The sequence below is a fragment of the Muscardinus avellanarius genome, assembly GCF_963383645.1.
Source record: "Muscardinus avellanarius genome assembly, chromosome: 3".
Classification (NCBI taxonomy): Eukaryota; Metazoa; Chordata; class Mammalia; order Rodentia; family Gliridae; genus Muscardinus; species Muscardinus avellanarius.
This window is the reverse complement of record NC_137788.1, coordinates 135,981,680-136,003,353: the sequence shown is the minus strand read 5'-3', so window position 1 is coordinate 136,003,353 and position 21,674 is coordinate 135,981,680. Positions and strand designations below refer to the sequence as shown.

Below are 21,674 nucleotides of genomic sequence, written 5' to 3'. Positions count from 1 at the left end.
CCCTAATCCTCTCTGCCTGCGCCTGCGGTCCCAAGTCAAGTCCAAACCCTGAAGTCAGATGCGCTGCGCCCCTCCCGGCGGGAGGAGGCGGGAGGAGCGAGCCCTGGCACCTCCTCTCGGGCTGGGCCGGGCCAGCAGCGGGCGGACCGAGGGAGGGACTGGTCCTGGGGTCTAGGGCATCCTTCCCTGCCAGGCCGCAGCGGGAGGAGGGCGCCCGCCCGCGCTCAGCCAGCGGCCCGGGCGGTGCCGGCGGCGGCGCGGGGCGGTCCTCGGGACCCCCGCCCTCCCCGGCGATCGCGCCGCCCCCCGCCCCGTCTTCGCAGCCGCCTCCGGGCTGGCCGGGCCTCCCGGGGACCCCGGCCGTGTCGCAGTCCCCGCGCGCCGGCGAGCCATGGCCCAGCAGGGCGAGGAGGCGCTGCCCGGCCCCGAGACGACCGTGCAGATCCGCGTCGCCATCCAGGAGGCCGAGGACGTGGAGGAGCTGGAGGACGAGGAGGAGGGGGCGGAGACGCGGGGCGCCGGGGACGCGGCCCGGTACCTGAGCCCCGGCTGGGGCAGCGCCAGCGAGGAGGAGCCCAGCCGCGGGCACAGGTAGGCGCGGCGCTGGCCGGGGGACCCGGGCAGAGGTCGAGCCACCCCGCAGTCCCTTGTCCTAGCCTGACCGGGCTCCCGGGGTTGGCGACCGGGATCTGAGGGGCCAGGACGCGGGGTGGGGGGTGCCCTAGGATCCAGGAGGAAGACCTGCGTGGGCCAGCCTCGCGCGCTGTCCCCTCTTCCAGACATCTCTCCTCCGTGCACTCACCTAGAGATCCCCCACAACTCTTCCCAGCCAGGTCTTCAACCCCTGAGGCTGGACCACCTCCCCAGGCCAGTGTCCCATCAGCCCTCTCCGCCACCCTCGCCCTAGACAGGCTCTGCTCAGCCTCTGGGTGGGAGCAGGCCTGGGACGGCTCACACCACTGATGGGGCTTGAGGAGGGCTGATGTCATGGGGAGGGAGCCCCCTTGCCCTGAGTTGAGATGGATTGAAGCCTTGCTGCTGTACCTCCCCCAGACCCGGGAATTCCCATCTTCACAAGGCCTTCCCCAACCTGACATCGGTGCCCACAGCAGCAGCAGCTTGCTGCCTGCGGGGGTGGGGGATTAGATCCCGGTTGATGGGTGGCTTGGAGCTGGTATGGCACCCGCCTAGCCTTGTCCCAGTCTAGAGCTTTGTCCTCAGCCTGACACCTTAGGCGGTGTCTGCTCATGCCCAGGCCCTTCAGGGCTCTGCTTTTTGTCTCTGCTGTTGAGAGGAGATAACAGCGTGAAGTATCCATAGAAATTATGTAGAGAAGTGACAGAACTTGCAAATTCTAGGAAATGCCTCTTGGCATTTCATAAGAGCCCTCCTTGTTCTGGTCTCTGCACATGCTCTCACTGTCTGCGGTTCTGCAGGATGATCCTGTGGCAGGCATAGATGTACTTCACTGGGAGGATGCTGAGCTCTAGGGTGAAAGGATACTGGTGGCAGAGCTGTTCCTTCTCATCACCGGCCAATCCTTCCTCAGTTAAAAGGGTCTGGATTTAGGAGCCAAGAGATTTGGGGGCAGACCAGAGGAGACTGTGAATGGAGGAGAGAAGGCCAGCCCCACAATTTAGGATGGGAAAGCTGGACCACAGCGTATGACATGGTAGAGCTATCAGCGCCTTCAATAAGAAAAAGCCTGATGCATGCCCCTCTGTGGTCAGTACTGAACTGAGGGTATAGAAACTCTCAGCCGTGGTCCACAGCCATACCACCCTGAATGCGCCTGATCTCATCTGACCTCAGAAGCTAGGCACCTGGCTAGGACTTGATGGGAAAGATGATGAGCCTTCGAGCCTAACTCAAGAGTCTTGAGAAGGTCAGGGGATTCGAGCATCCCTGTAAAATAGCTCTGGGTGGTTTATCCTTCTGACTTTATTTTTGCCTGACTGTGGCAAATGCTGTCCTATCTTGGAATCTCAATTAGCCAATTAAAGTCCTATTAATTTACTTTTGTTCTGGGGACAGAACCCTGGAGGCTTTCTGCCTCTGAGCTACACCTCCCAGGCCATCCTACCCCACTGTTGTTGTTGTTGTTGTTGTTGTTGTTGTTGTTGTTGTTTTTGAAACAGGATCAACTGCTAAATTGCTGGTGCTGACCTCAAATCTGTAATCCTCTGGTCTCAGCCTCCCAAGTGGCTGGGATTACAGACATGTGCCAAGCCACCACACCCAGCTCCTACTTATTTCTTGGGCCCAGAAAGATCCTTATGGAGGTCTAAGAGAAAGTGGTCCTCAGTAGGGCTGGGCCTCCTGCCTTGCCCCTCACCCTCTCCCTCCAGAGCACCCTTTCTCCTCCCAGCTTCAGTGGCTGGAAGCTCATGGAGGGATCAATCTGACACACTTCTTGCTGCCCACTGGCATAGAGTTGACCTCAGAAAAAATCCCTGGGGCCCCTCAGGATAGTGGAGCCTACAGAACCCAGCAGGCAGGCATCCAGAGCGTGAGGAGATGCAGCCAAGAACAGAATAAACACTGTCTCCTGTTTGGGCCCAGCCTGGTGTGGCAGCAGCCACCGCCCTGTGTGAATGTTCTCAGCTTCCAGCGCCTACAGGAGAAATCCCAGATTCCGAAATCTGCTTAAGATGTCGCACCCACCTACATCACCTTCTCAGCTCATAGCTTCTTTCCCTGCCTATTTCATGCTCCCTGTCTACGTCCCTGGGCACAGAGGCCTGTGTATCTACACACCTTTGCCCTCCCACCTCTCCATCCTCTGATCCGTTGATTTCCAATCAGCCTTTCAAACTTTCCCACACTGCCAAAACAACTGAGGTGGTTTCCTCTCTCTGTACATTTTAGACCTAGCACTGATCACAAATAGTTCCGTCTTCCTTGCAGGAATAGAAGCTCTGTGAATTCAGGGGCCACGTTTGCCTCATAGTATCTTCAGCACCAACACAGCACCTTGCATGTCATAGGGGCACTATAGCTATTCGTTGAATGAGTGTTTAATCTCTGTCATTTATCATGTTGAAAACCATCTGTCCCCTCCACTTGATAGTGAGGTCCTTGAAGGCAGCCGTCTGTCCTAGTCTTCTTCATATCTTTAGTTCCCAGCCCAATGCCTGACCTACCCTAGGGAAAAAGGAGTAAATGAAGAGTAAGGAAAAAATATTTTAATATTTACATATTCATGCATCTTCTCCCCACATCTTGTTCATTTTTAACTCTTTATTCTTACCTTCTTAATATAAATTTTTCTAAGATAAAACGTGAAAGAAGAGTACTGCAAGCACTCATATGCCCACTGTCTAGATTTAACACTTATTATTTTGCCGTGTTTGTTTGATACGTGTATATAATGTGTTTGGCTCCCCTGAGCCACTTGAAAGTATGTTGTACTCAAGGCTCACGCCATAAATGCTTCATTTTGCAACTCTTAGTAATGGTAGGTCCTATAGGACCATACCAACATTATTGCAACTGAGAAACTCAACAGTTCTCTATGTTAATCTTTAAGGTCATCTAATAACCAAGTTCCACGCTCAAGTTTCTCCCAATTATCCCGCAATTGTCTTATTGTCTTTTACAGTTGTTTCTTTTCTCCTCAAACCAGAACCCTATCAATTCAGATTAAGTCATTTGCCTATTATTATGCATCTCTAGGAACTTTTAGCCTCGAAACCCCCCCCCTTCCTATTGCTTGGGTATTTTGGACACAGGGGCTCAGATGTCTTATCGAATGTAGTCCTTTTGCATTGGTTTGATGATGTTATCATTCTCCCACTGAACCCGCTCCTTTGTACCATGTGCTTCCTATGTGCTGGAAGTCAGAGCTGAGGGCTTGACTCAATCCAGATGAACATTTCGGCAGGAAGGCTTTTCAGGCCATGCCAGGAACTTTAGATTGCATCCCCACACAGGACATCCCACCTTTAGTGATTCTAAATTTCACTACTTGGTTCAGGAGATTTCCCACCATACAGGTATGTTTACTCCTTTGCAATTAAAAATAATTCATGGGCTTTTTGTCCTTCACTCTGTGAATGTGATGTAGCATATTTATTGATTTGCATAGATCCAACCATCCTTGCATCTTAGGAATAAATCCCACTTGATCACAGTGAATGAATCTTTGTATTTATTTATTCATTCATTCATTCATTCATTCATTTTTAAGAAATGCAGTCTCACTTTGTCGTATTCCTAAGTTGAAGCGCTCCTCCTGCCTTAGCCTCCCAAGTACAGGGCTACAGGAGTTGGCCACTGAGCCTGGCCAGTCATCCTTTTAATGGGCTGTTGAAGTCCCTTTGCTAGTATTTTGCTGAGGATTTTTGCATCTATTTTTTTTTTTCAAGGAAATTGAGTTGTAATTTTCCTTTCTTGTCGTGCCACTGTCTGGTTTTAATACAAGTGTAATAATGGCCTCATAAAATGAGTTTGAAAGTATTCCCTCCACCTCTGTATTTTTGGCAGAGTTTGAGAAGGATTTGTTCTTTAAATGTTTGGTAGAATTTACCAGGGAAGCCATCATGTCCTGGGCTTTTCTTTAATGGGAGAGTTTTTCCCCCTACTGGGGTATGGAATCCAGGGACATTGTCCCTCCAAACTACACTCCTAACCCTTTTTTTTTAGTCTTTTTATTTTTTTAAACAGTCTCACTGAGTTTCAAAGGGCCTAAGTAGCTGAGGCTCTTTGATCCTCCAGTCTCTGCCTCCTGAATGCTGAGATTACAAGTGTGTGCCACCACACCCAACTAATGGGAGGTTTTTGATTACTTATTCAACCTCTCTACACACTATTTGGTTTTTTTATTTTTTCATAATTCAGTTTTGGTAGAGCACATGTTTCTAGGAACTTACCCTTCACCTAGCTTATCTAGTCTGCTTGCAAATAGTTTTTCTCCAATGACCTTTTACCTAATGGTGTCAGTGTACTTGAGAATCCTTTCCTGAGTCAGTTATCTCACTGGAATTGCAAATTGGTGATCTTCTAATTATTCTAATTATTCCCTGTACAGATATTGGTTAGCATTCTTCTGTTAAAAACAGACAAACAAAAAACAGCTTTGCGCCTTCATCTGGATTGATCAAAGGTTCCTCTTAAAGAGGCGAGAGGAAATGCTTAGTTATTCCCTCTTAAGTACCAATTTTCAAAGAGAGCAGTTGGTGTAACCGTCACAACACTACAGTAAATGAAGGGCTTCCCACCAGCTCGAACTCACTCACTCCCATTCCTGGATTTTGTATTTGTTTACTTTTTTTTCCCCCAGTACTGAGAATTGAACCCAGGGGCATTTGATCTCTGAGCCACACCCCCCCAACCCTATTTTATTTTTTATTTTGAAACAGGATCTCATTAAGTCGCAGGGGCCTCACTAAGTAGCTGAGGCTGGCCATGAGCCTGCGATCCTTCTGTCTCAGCCTTCCAAGTACTGGGATTACAAGTATGTGCCACAACGCCCAGCTCTTTGTTCACTTTTTAATAATTCGTTAAAATTGGTTTTGTTTTGTTAGATGTTCAAAATGTCTGTATAATGTAGCTAGGGTAATCCCTTCACAATGTGGTCAGTGTATCCTTTGGGAACATATTATTAGCCTTTGAGCATGTCCTGGCTTTTGGAAACTATATGCTCCAGGCTTGATTTCTATTTTTCCTACCCCAGGCATGGAATCCAGCCATTTGCACAGAAATCTGTGGTTTGTCAAATACCGTGAGAAAGTATTTAGAAACCAGGACCTGGAATTAAAGTGCTAATTTCTATTAGGCTCTTTCAATGGACATAGCTAAGGCATATATACTTCTTAATACATTTACATTGATAATTCCAATTCCAATTTAACACCACAGGGTTTCTGCCGTTTACCCCTTTCAATTTTTACATTGAGCATCTTGATTCCTAATGACATTAACATATCCACTTGTTTATTTTGTCTTACAATGTGTCAAATGATTCAAAATTATACTACTAAACAAAGTGAAGAATAAAAACTGCTAAGCACACCTGCTTGTCATTTAACCAACACGACCAAGTAGGTTGCTTTTCCTCTGTAATGCTTCCAGCATATTGAGTGAACTATTTTCCTCCTGTCTTGGATGGTGATAATGAAAATCTCCACTTATTAATGCCAGTTTTATGTCAGCTGCAAAGCTAAGTGCTTTTCACATAATATCTTTATTCCATACTACAAACTATTTAAACCTTCAAAGACATCAACTAGTTGTTGTCTTTCCAGGACCTAGGGAATATGTCAGAAGATCATGGCAAAAGACAGGGTCAGAAAGGAAGGTCATGACCTCCATAATGAATATACAGGAACTCGCGAGCCACTCAAATATAGACGTGGCCTCTGCTAGTGGCATCCAAACTGTGAATGTTCTTCTGATGCCTTTTTCAAAGTTGAGAACATACCTACATGTTTTCAAGCCGCTTTATCAGGAGCTACACCCCCCCAGCCCTATATTTTAGTCTTTTTTTAAATTTTTGAAACAGGGTCTCACTGAGTTGCAAAGGGCCTCACTAAGTAGCTGAAGCTGGCAGTGAACAGTGATCCTCTGGTCTCAGCCTCCCGAATGCTGGGATTACAAGTGTGCACCACCACACATGGCAAGAACCATTATCTTTGGGGTTTTCTTTGCAGTGTTAGTGATCAAACCCAGGGTCCTGTACATGTTAGGCAAGGGCTCTGCCACTGAGCTACACTCCCAGTCCAGAACATCTATCTTTTGGATCTGCCATCATGTTTTTAGATTGTATTATGAATTTGGTTGCCCTTTTGGAACCATGTATGATTCCTTATCTTATTCTAAGGATGAGTCTAAAAAAGTTCACACAGATTATTCTGGACCCTAGAGTTTTTCATAAGGGATGCTTCTCCATTGTGTTCAGTGCCTTCCTTGTTGCTGACTACCATTTTCCTGGGTTACTGGCCAAAATACCATATTAGACCATATGCAAAGATAGATGATGAGTCACAGAAATCTTTCCTAGGTTGAAAGTCATAGTGAGGATCTCATTACCACTTGTTTAGATATTTTCTCTTTTCAGGGTTTCATTTGATCAAATTCAGCCAATATGTGCAGATTACCTTAAGATTTTAGGAGAAAAGCAGCTTTGAAAGTTTTGTGCTATAAATCACTTTGGTTTTTCCAAACCATGTACAAGTGTGACATCTATTTCAGCATTGATCCATGGAAACCAGTCATTTGTCTTGAAATGTAGCCCCTTTTATTTGCTTTCTGTGTCCATTTCTAGCAGATTTATAGCTGTAACAAAAGACCTCATCAATGCCCCCAATTTATATTTATAATGTTTATTGAAAATAAAAACCAAGCTGGGCATGGTGGTGCATGCCTGTAAGCACAGTATTTGGGAGGCTAAGACAAGAAGATTTTAGGTTCGAGACCAGACTCAGCAACTTAGAGAGATCCTTTTTCAAAATTAAAAATAAATAAATAAATAAAGGGCTGGGGGCATAGCTAAAAGATCAACTGCCCCTGGGTATTCAATCTTCAGTGTACACACACACACACACACACACACACACACACACACATACACACACTTACAATTTTTTAAATTTAAAAATATTATAACCAACTTTTAGGTATAGAACTTTTCAAGCCTTCTTGAAAAGCCCTTCCTTATTTACCAGTGTCTCCATCAATACCCTCACTGCTATGCCCCCAAAAGACCTGACCACACAACTTAGAGGAAGGAAGATTTATTTGCTCACGGTTTCTCGGAGATCTGGGGGTTTCAGTTCACCTCAGGCCAGGTTACATCTGCAGAGCTCAGAGTGCGGTGGCAAGATGCAAAGAGAGCGAGAGGGCAAGAGCTCTGCTCTCACATCACGGAGGCCAGAAGCGAGAGAGAGCAAACAGCAAGGGGATTCAAAGACAAAAGCACAGCCCCTGAGGCCACACCCCAAAGACCCACCTTCTCCAGCCACAGCCCACCAGCCTAGGTTACCAGCCAGTAAATCCACCACAATGGATTTATCCACTGTTAAGATCACTGACTTAACTACATCAGTTCTGAACATTAATACATGAGCTCTTCTGGAGACATTTTATATGTGACCATAACAACTAGTACCATACGCCCTTCCTCAAAGAATCTTGATAGGTATGATTTGCATTTATAGAAGCCATTTGTCTTATAGTGCTGATAGTTAAAAAGTCCTTTTATGTGTAAGGCTCCGGGATGGCAATAGAATGAGAGAAACTAATATGAATCTTACCTTCAACCTGGGGTTCTGGATGTTAATGAGATATGCGCACAAGTTGTGAAGATACAGACATAGGCAAAATAAGTAGCAGTAGGAATGAGTTCCTTCCTGGGAGAGTTGCATTTGAAACCTGTGTCTAACATTGAGATTTGACAGAGAGGGGCAAGACATTCAAGGGGATGGATGGGTAAGGCTCACACAGAGGCTTAGAGTCTGGGAAGCCTGGGACCCAGGGATCTGTAATCTTTCTCTTTCCTTGGAGCAGAAGATTTGCATGGAAATAAGTTTGGAAGCTGGGTGCAGCCAAATCCCAAATGAATCTGAATATGGAACTAAGGACTCTAGGTTTATTTAGTAGGCAACGGAGCACCTTTTATTTAGGAGTACTAGTATTATTATTAAAGTAGGATAGTGACATAGCTGTTCTTTAAAACATGTAACGTGGCACAAAGTGGAGGAGGCTGTAGCCCAAAATACAACACAAGAGGAGTAGGAGGTGGGAAGACAGAACTCCAGAAAGTCTCTAGCTGGGAAATATACGAAGGGTGCAAGAATAAAAAAGAGATGCAAATATCTGAGAGGTAATTTAAATGCTTCCTTTAGCACCATTTCCCAGCCTCTCTTTTTTGCCAAGAAAAATCAGTAGGCAACATATCATTTACTTTCAAGGAGGAGAAAAGAAAGAAGATTATTTTCTAAATAATAGGAAGCAAATGAACTCATTATGGAGATCTGGAGATGTTCAGGTAGAACCCACAGGTGCAGAGTAAAACCTCCCCTGCTTGGGTAGAAGACTCCAGTTGGCGATTCCCTGCTGCCTGCTATGCCCCACCCATGAGGTACTCAGCGCCACCTAGGAAGAAATCCAATAGAAGTAGAGAACTGCAGAGGAAGCCTGCCCAGCCCACCCAGAAAAGGCAACCTGGACCTTCATTCTTCAAAATAAATAGCCACGTTGCTTAACTCCCCTCCTTAATTGTGGGCTGTGTAGAGTGACTTTCCCCAAAAAAATACAGTATCAAGAGGGGGGAAATGGAGTAGTTTTGCAGTGGAGAAACCCAAAACACACTACTTCGGACAGGTGATCAAGATTAACATCCACTGTGCTAAGTCCTGTTGACGTTTTGTACCCTACTGTGATGTGCTGATCATGGAACTTTACCTCTGTGATCCTCCTCCCTAAATCCCACAACTCTAATCTAATCATGGGGAAAAATATCAGAAAAATTTAAATTAAGGTACATTCTACAAAATACTTAATTAGTACTTCTTAATAATGTCATGATCATAAAAAAAAAGGAATTCAGAAAAACTCACAGCCCAGAGGAGCCTATGGAGACCTGACAAATAAATATAATGTGGTACTCATGATGGGATTCTTTTAGGAAACTGCTAAAGAAATCTGAATGATGTATAGACTTCAGCTAGTAATAAGGTATAATTATTAGTTTATTAATCTTATCAAACAGCATATTAATGCAAGATACGCCTCAGATGGGGTATATGGGAACCCTTCTGCACTGTTTCTACAACTTCTTTATAAATATAAAACTACTTTAAAATATGCCCATTGAATTTTTAAAAATTTTCACCAAAACTTGCTTTTAGTCAATGCTTCAAATACAATTATTAAGATCTTTAATATCTAGCAATGAATATTTATTCAAGAATGTGTGTGATTCTAATAGAAAAGTTATTGAAAAGTTATTAATGTTTTCTTTTTTGCCTTCTTTTTTATAATTTTTTATTGGTGCATTGTAGACATACATCTTAATGGGCTGTTGAAAATTTTAAATAGAGAAACAATGAATCATGTATTTGTCACAGGAAGTATATTGGTGTCATGAAAGTTAAATGGAAGAACTGATTCCAGAGGACATACAAAAGTCATGATGTTGGAAGCATATGAGTTTAAAAGATTGTTACTCCCGTTAGCATGCTGAGAAAGAATTTAGGTTACTGCACCCATGAAACAAGAACAGAATACTCTTAAAAGGGAAGAGCCCAAGGACCAAAAAGAGTTATTAGAGACTAAAATAACTACTGAATTTTTTAAATTCATCAAGAAAGTTTGAAAAATAGTGCTAATGAAACCTCTTAGTATATAAATCAAAGACAAAGGCAAAGGCAGATAATGTGAGGGAAAAGATAAACCTAAGAGATCAGTTTGAGTCAAGTCATAGTACTTAAAGAGAAGAAATATAATCTTAGTAAATTACTTTACCCTGCAGGGAACATATTTATAGTATCATAATAACAAAACTGACTTTAAACTTTTAGTCTCTATCTATACACAAAATATGGAATATTAGTTACAGAATGAAACATGATGAGCCATAGAAAAACGAAATAAAAAATGAAATGAAAATACATCTGATAGAATTTGGAAGATCAGAAGTGGAAGGAGAGGTAGAGGAAATGGTAGGATGACAATATGCACAGAATCCTGGTACTTGGGAGGCTGAAACAGGAGGATCACAGATTCAAGTCCAGCCTCAGCAACTCAGCAGGACCCTGTTTCAAAATAAAAAATAAAATAGCGCTGGGAGTATAGCTCAGAGTTAGAATGCCCCTGGGTTCAAGCCCTAGTATATAAAAAAAAACTGATGGAATAAAAACTATTCTAAATGTATAATTTAAAAATATATAGAAGGCCCATAGAAGATCCAAAAATTTTAAAAATCAAAGAAGGGTCTTTGGGACATAAGTGACTCCAAATTCTCATATGTAATAGAACATAAGTGAGAAATATGTCAGGTAAAATAACTACCAGTGCATAAGGGATTCCTAAGAAATGAGTAAACCAAGGGGACAGGGAGGGCTGTGTGATGATGACCAGTGAAACATTTGGAGCAGACTTGGGAGCACTGGCAAAATGACCCGACTTACTACAAGGGTCTCATTTATCAGAGGTGACTGGATGACCAAAGGGACCCTTAGACCAGTAAGTCCTGATTCCAAAGAGAGCAGGTGATGCTGTTATCAAAGTCTTACTGATGAACCATTACAGACTTGTGCCTGCTCTGGGGCCTCCTGTCCCTCCCCAGCGCTGCCACATCGACTTTATCCCTTGGAGACAGACTGGCGGAGACTGTCAGGTTTATTCAGACCTCCCCGTGCACTGGCCTGTCCTGAGACTTCCTCCAGAGAGCTCATGGACCACATCCTGGTGCCTCTTCTTCATCTTGGTCCTCTTGCTCCCATGGTGACACTGTTGGCCACCTTCTTCTTGACGTTACCCTCGGCTTACGAGACTCGTGCTTTTCTGATTCTTCTCCCTCCTTGTGATTTTGACCTTGCTTTCTCTTCCCATTCTAAATGTTCGTGTTCTCCGGGCATCTGTCCTTGGCTGCGCATTGGGTCACCCCTGATCAGGGGGCCTCAGAGGCAGTGCTCATGTGGCCACAGAATAATAGATTTCATAACCCCAGTGAGGCTAGAAATTTGAGTTCTTGTTTCTAACAAAAGTATGGGGAATCTTGTTAAAAGATGGAGTTATTTTTCTCTACTGTCTTCTAGAAATTGGGACTCGGGGGAGGGGGCACAAGGAGGGAAAAATAAGATAGTATATGTTAAAAGCCTGCTCGTGATCCAGCACTGCATAAATGTAAGTAGAGGGTGTTATAATTTTAATGATCCTCTGTACTTATTAAAAACAAAAGTTTCATGTCTTAGATGGTTGGGGACAAAACCTATCCCTTTATGGCCATGTGATCACAGCCTCTGCGAAGTCCAGCTCAGGTATGGCTCAGCAATTTCCTAGGGCCACTACCACAAACTGAATGGTTTAGAACAATGGAAATGAATCTCATGGTTATGGAGGCTCCAAGAGTAAAGCCAAGGTGTCAGCTGGGCTATGCTCCCTCCCAGGACCCTGGTTCTGGGCTTCCCTCCTGGTTCCCAGCGGTGGTGTGTGGTGTGTTTGGTTTCTGCTGCAATAGCTCAGTCTCTACCTTTATCTTCACATGTCATTCTCCCTGTGCCCATCTGTGCCCAATTTCCCTTTCTCAGAAGGGCCTGGTTGTACTAGATTAGGGGCCCATCCTACTCCATCACGACCTCATCTTGATTTATGACCTCTGCAATGACCCCGTCTCCAAATCTGGTCGCATTCCGAGCTCCTGGGGGCCAGGTCTTTAACACATGCATCTGGGAGACGCGGATGAACCCATAACTCAGTGTCTCCCCCTGGCCTCAGCAGTGCCACAGCAAGCGGGGCCGAGAATGACCGCGAGGACCTGGAGCAGGAGTGGAAGCCGCCCAGCGAGGACCTCATCAAGAAGCTGGTGGACCAGATCGAATTCTACTTTTCTGATGAAAACCTGGAGAAAGATGCCTTCCTGCTGAAGCACGTGAGGAGGAACAAGCTGGGCTACGTGAGCGTCAAGCTGCTCACGTCCTTCAAGAAGGTGAGGCCTGCCACTCCGGAGCCGCTTCCAGGATTCCTGGGGTATTTGGGGCTGTAGCAGTAAATTTCTTTCCTTCTTTTCCTTTTATTTCTTTTCCTTTCCTTTCCTTTCTTTAGCCCTTTCTCCGTTCTTTTCTCTAGGGCCCTGATGGCTAGCCATTTTTTTTTTTATTAAATCTGACTCATGACTCATGAGAAAGGAAAAATGATCAAAAGGAGGGATCAGGATAATTATTAATAACATACTTGCATCCAGGTGCATGCTTGTAATCCCAGTACTTGGGAAGCAGAGATAGGAGGATCACCGGTTCAAGGCTAGCCTTAGCAACTTAGGGAGGCCCTCAGCAACATAGTGAGACCCTGTTTCAAAATAAAAAGTAAAATAGGACTGGGGTGTGGCTGGAAGTAGAACATCCCTAGTGACACACACACACACACACACACACACACACACACACACACACACACTTGTACACAGTTCAAAGCCAGCCTAGGCAACTTAGTGAGATTCTGTCTCAGAAATAAATAAATAAATAAATAAAAAGGACTGGGAGTATAGCTCAATGGTAGAATTCCCCTGGGTTCAATACCCACATGCACTAAAAAATAAAAAATAAGAATACACTTACACACTAATGTTTTTTAATTTTTTAATTTTTTATTGCTGGAGATTAAACCAATGAGCATTCTACCTCCGAGCTATACCTCCAGCCCTTTTTATTTTTGAAATAGGGTCTTGCTAAGTTGCAGAGACTGGCCTTAAACTTGCAGTCCTCCTGTCTCAACCTCTCATGTACTAGAATTATAGGTGTGTGCCACCATGCCTGGCTTTGCGTACTATTAAAAGGGACCTGGGCATTGAGCAGAGCTCAGCTGTCAGCAGTTATGAAACACCAGAACTTGTTCTTAGCACACTTTAGACCTGCTTGCAGGCAAGTGGTGTCTGTGAGGGTGCTGTGTCAGGACAGGGCACCTCAAGACCAGCCTAGAATATATGAAATTTTTCCATTTGTTGAGTAAAGATAGAGAGGCTGTGAGCAGCCAGAACTCCAGGAGATGAGCCCTCTCCAAGATCCCAAAGTGTCCTCTGTGTGAAACCAGCATCCTCACCCACCCAGTGGAGAGATGGATATCTGAGAATGGCTGGCATCTGAGCAGCAGACTGCTTTCTCCCTGCTGTGGAGACCCAACATTTGGGCTCTGAACTCCCTGTTACTCAGAGAGTTCATGGACCAGTTGGAAAAAGAACTCTGTGTCTCCCTTGGGGGAAGCATATTTATTAGAATGAGAGCACCACCAGGCCTGTTGCATAACGGGCTGCGTAACAAGCAGGTCCTGCCCAAGTGGCCTGTGCACTTCGTCAGCGAGCTGCCTCGGGCTTTGCTCCCTGGAGGTCTTCTCTGCCTCTCCCACTGGAGTTCTCTGCCTTCTTTTCTCCCTCTCTTTGTTCATCCATATTCTTTCTACTTGCTAAGTGTTGTGTGAGATGCAGGATGTACAAAATGAAGATGGTATTCCCTCTGCCCTCAAAGAGCTCATGGTCCAATAGAGGAGAGATATCAGTGAAAGATGACAGTCTGACTATAGACAGTTGGACAAAGCAGAACAAAGTATTGTGTGGATCCCTCTTCAGAGCAACCAAGAAGCCTCCTGAGGAGGTGGTGACATTGGGACAGGATCTTGGAGCATTAGTAGGAGTTTTCAAGATTCAGGAGAAGGAAGGGGAATTTCATGTTTAGAAAACAGTGAGCAAGCCCATGAAAACTGCTTGTGGGGGATCCCAAAATAAAGCCAGTGGAATCCTCCTGCGTATTTCTTTGGTGTTCCCCAAGGGCCTGGAGTTGGCCTGTTTTTCTTTCCCTTTTTAAGCTGCCATATTATGGGTCTATTCAGGAATGTTCTTAGCTGTTGAAAACCAGCTACAGAGTGGAGACAGACTCCCAACACCTCCTAAATCAGAGCAAAGACCCTTTCAAAATTCTCTAGGGTTTCCTTCCAACCATAGTGGGAAACATCCACGATAAAGGTTATAAACACAGGGAAGTTACATAATTTCTAAAAAAAGTCTTACCAAGTTTTTCTAGTAATTGCCTAAGTACAGAAGCTCCCCGGTTTCTTTTCTAAGTGGTACCAGGACACTCCTGATAGTCATGGGCACAGGACTGCGGTGCTCAGACTTTCCCAGACCTTGCTGCTGGCTCTGGAGGGCTCCACAGTCCTGCCAGACTTTTTTTTTTTTTTTTTTTTTTTTTTTTTTGTGGAAATGAAGATTGAACCCAGGGGCATTCTACCTCTGAGCCACCTCCCACCCCTTTATTTACTTTTTATTTTGAAATAAGTCCTTTATTTTATTATTTTGAAACAGGGTCTTGCTAGGTTGCTGAAGGTCTTGCTAAATTGCTGAAGTTGGCCTCAAACCTGTGATCCTCCTGTTTCAGCTTCCCAAGTACTGGGATTACAGGTGTGCACCACCACACTCGACCTTGCTGCTCTTCTGATAGGATGTGGTCTGCAAACTTCTCCAGCCCTCTCAGTGAAGCTGCACTCACCCTACTCAGCCTTCAGGCTTAGAAGTGGTTTCTTCTTCTCTCCTGGGGGCTCCCTTCCTCTCTGTTTTTGGAGAAGGTTCTACCCGGTCTTACCCCTAGGGAGCCCTCACCTGGTATTCCCGCCACCTCAAAGTCATCACCTTCACACCTGTGCCTGCTTCCCTGCACCCTGGGCCTGTGGCACGCCAGCCAGCCCATGGATTCTGGGTGCAGGTGATTTCTGATTCCTGGGTGCAGGCCTGACTGATTCTTGGGCCATTTCACCAGAGGCCACAGCTGGAGTGGACACGCTCTCTCTCCAGATGTCTGTCTGAACTCGGGGCTCTGCCAAGTTTCCTCTGCCCCACCCACTTGGTGAGCCTGCCTTTCCTGATTTCCAAGAAGTCTGTGTTTGAGGCTCCCGGGGTGCTGGTTCCTTTGCAGAGCAGCCACAGTGGCCCGGCCTCCGAGGACTCCAGGCCTGTGCGCCATTCCTGGCTCAGGTTACACACCCCACCCTCCTCCTCGGTTGCTTTGGGATGACTCATTCCCCCTGGCCTCTAGAAAATTACTGTTTTACAATATAAATATAGCTTTCATATACTGCAGTGCTGATACACAGAATTTCCATCAGGGAAGGATTATTTCATCATTCTTCAAGAGGCTCAGCTGGATTGAATTCTGTGTTGAATCACTCCGTGCCATTTTCAAGAGGCATTGTGGAAAAGTATGGAAGATCTTTTGGAACCTTCTCTGTATCAAGTGTAGAAATGCAGAAATAGAGCTTCAGAGAAGCATTTGAGTGTGAAAATCTTCAAGTCCTGTCAAAATGATAGCATGCCATCTTTGAAATAACGGTAGCATATAATTAGAGAATACTAAGAGCGAGGCACGGTTCTCAGCTTTATACGGAAACACGTGTATGTGTTGATTTCATCCTCGTGACGGCTCTATGAGGTAGACCCTATTAACGTTTTTGTTTTATAGATGAGAAAGCTGAAGCACTAAAAGTTTGCATTTTGAGGTCTTACCACTGGTGGGAGGTGAGCCTTGGATTTGTACATACAGCAGCCGTGTTCCAGAACCCACAGTTTAACCTGTAAACATGTGTGACATAAAGTATTTCCACTGGCGCGGAGTGTTCTGTTAGACAGTTCGAACTCATGCCGCCTTCATCTGTAGTTGTAGGAAGTGTTTTCATTTATTTATTTATTCATTCATTCACGGGATATTTGAGCGTCTGCATATACCAGGTCTGGTTCTAGACACTGGTGTTGCAGAGATGAGAAAGGGAGGGAGGGAGACCCAGTGTACGCGGTGTGGACAAGGATGCCGGGTACCATTTCAGACTCACTTTGTGTTCTTCAGGTGAAACACCTCACACGGGACTGGAGAACCACGGCGTATGCCTTGAAGTACTCAGTGACCCTTGAGTTGAATGAGGACCACCGGAAGGTGAGGAGAACCACCCCCATCCCGCTGTTCCCAAATGAGAACCTCCCCAGCAAGATGCTCCTGGTCTATGATCTACATTTGTCCCCCAAGCTGTGGGCCCTGGCCACCCCCCAGAAGAACGGACGTGTGCAGGAGAAGGTGATGGAACACCTCCTCAAGCTCTTTGGGACATTTGGAGTCATATCATCAGTGCGGATCCTCAAACCAGGGAGGGAACTGCCCCCCGATATCCGGAGGATCAGCAGCCGGTACAGCCAGGTGGGGACCCAGGAGTGCGCCATTGTGGAGTTCGAGGAGGTGGAAGCGGCCATCAAAGCCCATGAATTCATGGTCACAGAATCTCAGAGCAAGGAGAACATGAAAGCTATCCTGATAGGCATGAAGCCACCCAAGAAGAAACCTCTCAAAGATAAGAACCATGATGAGGAGCCCACTGCCGCTGTCCACCTGAACAAGTCCCTGAACAAGAGAGTTGAAGAACTCCAATACATGGGAGACGAGTCTTCTGCCAACAGCTCCTCTGACCCCGAGAGCAATCCCACCTCCCCTATGGCTGGCCGGCGCCACGCGGCCACCAACAAGCTCAGCCCTTCTGGCCACCAGAATCTGTTTCTGAGTCCAAATGCCTCCCCGTGCTCAAGTCCCTGGAGCAGTCCCTTGGCCCAGCGCAAAGGTGTTTCCAGAAAATCCCCGCTGGCCGAGGACAGCAGACTGAACTCTAGCACCAGCCCTGAGATCTTCCGCAAGTGCATGGATTACTCCTCCGACAGCAGCGTCACACCTTCCAGCAGCCCCTGGGTCCGGAGGCGCCGCCAGGCTGAGATGGGGACCCAGGAGAAGAGCCCCGGGGCAAGTCCCCTGCTGTCCCGAAAGATGCAGACTGCGGATGGGTTGCCTGTGGGGGTGCTGAGGCTGCCCAGGGGCCCTGACAACACCAGAGGGTTTCACGGTGGACACGAGAGGAGCAGGGCCTGTGTATAGATCCCTCTGGTTTTAACCCCAACTCCATGGAAAGCCACCTTTGTTTGCAAGGTGCCGACAAATACCTGGCATGGCAGAGGGTGGAATTCAGTCCCCCGTGAGAGATTTTTGTATACAGGTAGATCTCTTAATTTATATATTTGTAAGGTACATAAAATGTCTGGCAGGTCGTGGTTTTGAGAACAACTTCTAGTCCAGAGCACCTGTTTGTCCCAGCATGGCTGTTATTTTGATGATACTGGACACGTGTGTGTGAAGTGGCTCTGCAAGGCCATGGGACGGGGCTCCCGGGGAAGGTCTGGCAGCCAGTCACTTCTGGGGTTCTGGGTGTTCCTCTGCAGTGACTGAGCTGAGCTGGCCTGACCTTGATAGTCCACAAAAAGACTTCCAGAGAGCCAAGAAGAGTTCTGTTGTATAACAGCAAATGGTTAAGCTTTTAGCATGGTGCCCTTTTCTTTCTTTCTTTCTTTCTTTCTTTCTTTCTTTCTTTCTTTCTTTCTTTCTTTTTTTCTTTTTTTTTTGGTACTGGGAATTAAACCTAGGGGTATTGTGCTTCTGAGCTATATCCCAGCCCCTTTTTTATTTTATTTTTTTATTTTGAAACAGGGTCTTGCTGAGTTGCTGAGGGTCTTGCTAAGTTGCTGAGGCTGGCCTCAAACCTGCGATCCTCCTGTCTCACTCCCAAGTGCTGAGATTACAGGTGTGTGCCACCGCACCCGGCTTAGCATGGTGTCTTATAGGACCCAATGTATGTTCTCTGTCAAGTGAATAAATAATAAAACACCCACTGGAAGTGCAGCTCTCAGGTCATAGACTGTGCCTGATAGAAGTCTGTGTCCGTCGGATGAGGCTGTTGTGGTGGTGTGTCGTGAGGACCTAAGGCTCTGGGGGAGGGGGACACATTTTCTCGGTGTACTCCAGGGCACCCCGGGTCTCTCCTCCGAGCTCCTGGAAGACCGAGAGGTCTCACCACAATGATGCATGCTGGAGCGGCAGCTTGGGGCAGGCGAATGTTTCTCTAGGGATGGTCCTGGACCAGCAGCATCGCCATCAACTGAGTCTGGTTGGAAATGCGGATCCTCAGGCCCAGCCAGGCCTGCCAAATCAGCATCTCTGGGAGAAGGGCCTGGAACACGGGTTTTACGGGGCCTCCAGGAGATTCCAGTGCACCCTGGAGCGAGGACCGTGGTGTGGACCGAGGCCGTGGGACTTCAGGTCAGTCGGGTTGACTCCCACATCTCTCACTTGGCATCTGTGACCTTGGGAATTCCCTGAGCTTCCTCGCATCCCTGGGAAGTGCTACGTCGGGATGTCAGTGTCTGGATTGCGGTGGTCTCTCCTTTTTCTCATGGGTTAATGCCCATCGCCATTAGAAGCCATTGTGTTGAATCAGGACGAGCACTGGATTCCAGTGTGGACTTTCCCCCTTGCTCTCTGAGCAATTTTATTTTTTTTATTTGAACTTGTAAGTACTGGACAGTGATTATTAGCCGGTCACTATGCCGGGACCTCTCCATGCAGTATCTCATTTAATCTTCCCAACCACCACATGAGAAAGGCTCAGGCACTGCCTCTATTTTATAGCAGGAAAAGCAGACTCCACGCGGGGAGCTAGCTTGGTGGCGTTACCGGTCTCTAGAGCCCACGCTGCCAACCACCAGACAGCACTTGGTGCTGTGGGCTCTGCCTTCCACACTCACAAGATGCGACCAGCAGGGGCTGGGACCTGCCCGGCACCTGCTCACGTGCCAGGCATCTGTTAGACACATTATCCCACTTAGCTTCTCAGTATCCCTAAAATGTATCATTAAGCCAGGTTTACACACAAAGCTGCCGAGGGAGGAAAATAGCACTTGTCTTAAATAATTGTGAAAATGGAGGAAGGCACCTGTATTTTAAGTTGCACTGCGTTATACAAATTAATAGGTGATTTATCACCTGGTTAGTAAGATGAGATGTCTGTTAAGACCCTGATTAATTCCTAGCATCTGGCAACGCCTCCAGGAGTTTCTGGTTCGCCATCTCCCCCACTGCCTGTGTGGGAGGGAGCCCAGGCCTGCGTGTGGACTCCAGGCGGTGAGGCTCCCTTGGCCCCAGCCTGCCCTCCTGCCTCGCTCTGCCTCCCATCCCGTCATCCCAGCAGGCTGCCTGGGCTTCCTCTCCTTCAGGCTGTTCCATTCCTTTCTGTACCAGCACACTCCCTGCAGCTCTATTTTGGGGACCAATTCCTGTGCATGACACTTACTAATTTTTTTTTTTTTTGTGTGTGTGTGTGTGTGTGTGTGGTACTAGGGGTGGAACCCAGGGGTTTTTCTACCTCTGGGCTATACTCCCAGACCCATTTTATACTTTATTTGGAAACAGGGGTCTCACTAAGTAGCTGAGGCTGGCTTCGAACCTGTGCGATCCTCCTTTCCCAGCCTCCCAAGCGCGGGGATTACAAGCATGCGCCACCACGCCCGGCTACAATTACTTTCTAAAATACATATACCCTCACCTTTATATATGAGTAAAGATGAATTGCCCTTCCTTCTGCGGTGTTCTGAGACAGCCCTCGCTCTGGGGCCAGGAGAACTGGATTCTAGCTGTGGCTTTTCCAGTAAGTACTTGGTTGACCTTGAGCAAACCTTGTGTCTTCTTGCTTCGTGGTTTCACCTGATGAGCAGGTGTTCTGAAGGTCAAACATTGTGCCATGTGCCTGCCAGGGCTTCATGACCCGAGTGTGTTGTATATGCGGCTTATTCCTTGTCTCTGATCGTCTTCTCCAAGGACAGAGCTTCCTCTTGCGGTGGTCTCTTACCCCAGCAGCATGTTAGAATCATCTGGGAGCTCACCCAGAGATACTCGGATTGACCTGTTTTGGGGTGAGGCTCCCTAGGGGATTCTAAGGAACAGGTGCTGGCCTGTTGCAGTGGGGAAGGCATCCTTTGGGATGTTCATTCCTTCCTGCTCCTTCAAGGCCCGGGCCTGGTGTCTGTGGAATTCGCCAGCAGTGCTCATAACGGTCCAGAGCTCTGAGCACCTTGTCCATAAACCCCACTCTTTCTTTTTTGTGTGTGTGGGTCTGGGGATGGAACTCAGAGGCATTTGACCTCTGAGCTACACTCCCTGACCAATTTTTTTTTATTCTTTATTTTGAAACAGGGTCTCACTGAGTTGCGGAGGGCCTCACTAACTAGCTGAGGCTGTCTACGAACCGCGATCCTCCAGTCTCAGCCTCCCAAATGCTGGGATTACAAGTGTGCGCCACCACGCCCGGCTCAAACCCGCTCTTTCTAAATTCCTGGCTGAACCTTCAGCTGTGGTGTGGTCTTCCTGTTTGGTAGCATAGCAAGCCTTTCTTGAACAGCAAGACTGGGAAATCCAGCCAACAGTATTTTTACAGATGTTTTATTCTGTTTAATGGAAACCAACTCCTTCTCCACATTGGGACAGGAAGCCTGCCGGGCATTTCCCCATGGGGAGCCGGCAGAACATCCACGCTCTACCCACGTCCAAAGCACCCCCTGGTATGCCGTACCCCACCTCCACACACCTGCCCACCTGCTCCTCCTCCTGAGTACCCATCTCAGCCAGAGATGCTCCGGACTCCCGGGTCACCCGAGCTGGAGAGGAGACCATGTAGCAAATGTGAAGAATGCAGGCTCTGGAGTCGGACTGCCTGGGTTCAAATCCCAGTGGCGGCTGGCAAGTCACTTAGCCTCTTTGTAACTCAGTTTCCTCCCCTGTAAAAGATGGATAACACTATTTCCTGCCCCCTATGATTTGTTGGATGAGTCAGTACTGAAACGCTTGCACATGGCAAACGCTCAAAGAGCATGAAGCTGCCATAGTTATACCTTCTCCTTCTCTACCTCCCTCATTCAAACAAGAATCCAGGGTGATGAATTCTAGTTCTGAAATATCTTATTGGCTTCACTTATTCCACACATATGTCTCCTAATGTCTGTCTATCTCCAGTCCACTGTCCCCCAATCATGCCATCAAACTCATAAAAATAGAGTTATGAGCCGGGCGTGGTGGTGCACGCTTGTAATCCCAGGACTTGGGAGGCTGAGAGGA

At 46.8% G+C, this 21,674-nt stretch overlaps 1 protein-coding gene across 2 annotated transcripts; it reads left to right on the top strand.

The window, feature by feature from the left end:
- Positions 1-391: 391 nt before the first annotated feature.
- LARP6 (La ribonucleoprotein 6, translational regulator) lies at positions 392-17,612 on the top strand (the record flags this gene model as incomplete). Of its 2 annotated transcripts, none has more annotated exons than XM_080693475.1 (3): positions 392-591; positions 12,442-12,649; positions 16,545-17,612. In XM_080693475.1, 3 exons carry the CDS (start codon positions 392-394, stop codon positions 17,610-17,612), a joined length of 1,476 nt encoding a protein of 491 aa, XP_080549601.1. The 2 variants fall into 2 exon arrangements, with proteins under 2 accessions (XP_080549601.1, XP_080549600.1); XM_080693474.1 differs by having other exon boundaries at positions 12,439-12,649.
- Between the last annotated feature and the right edge of the window lie 4,062 nt (positions 17,613-21,674).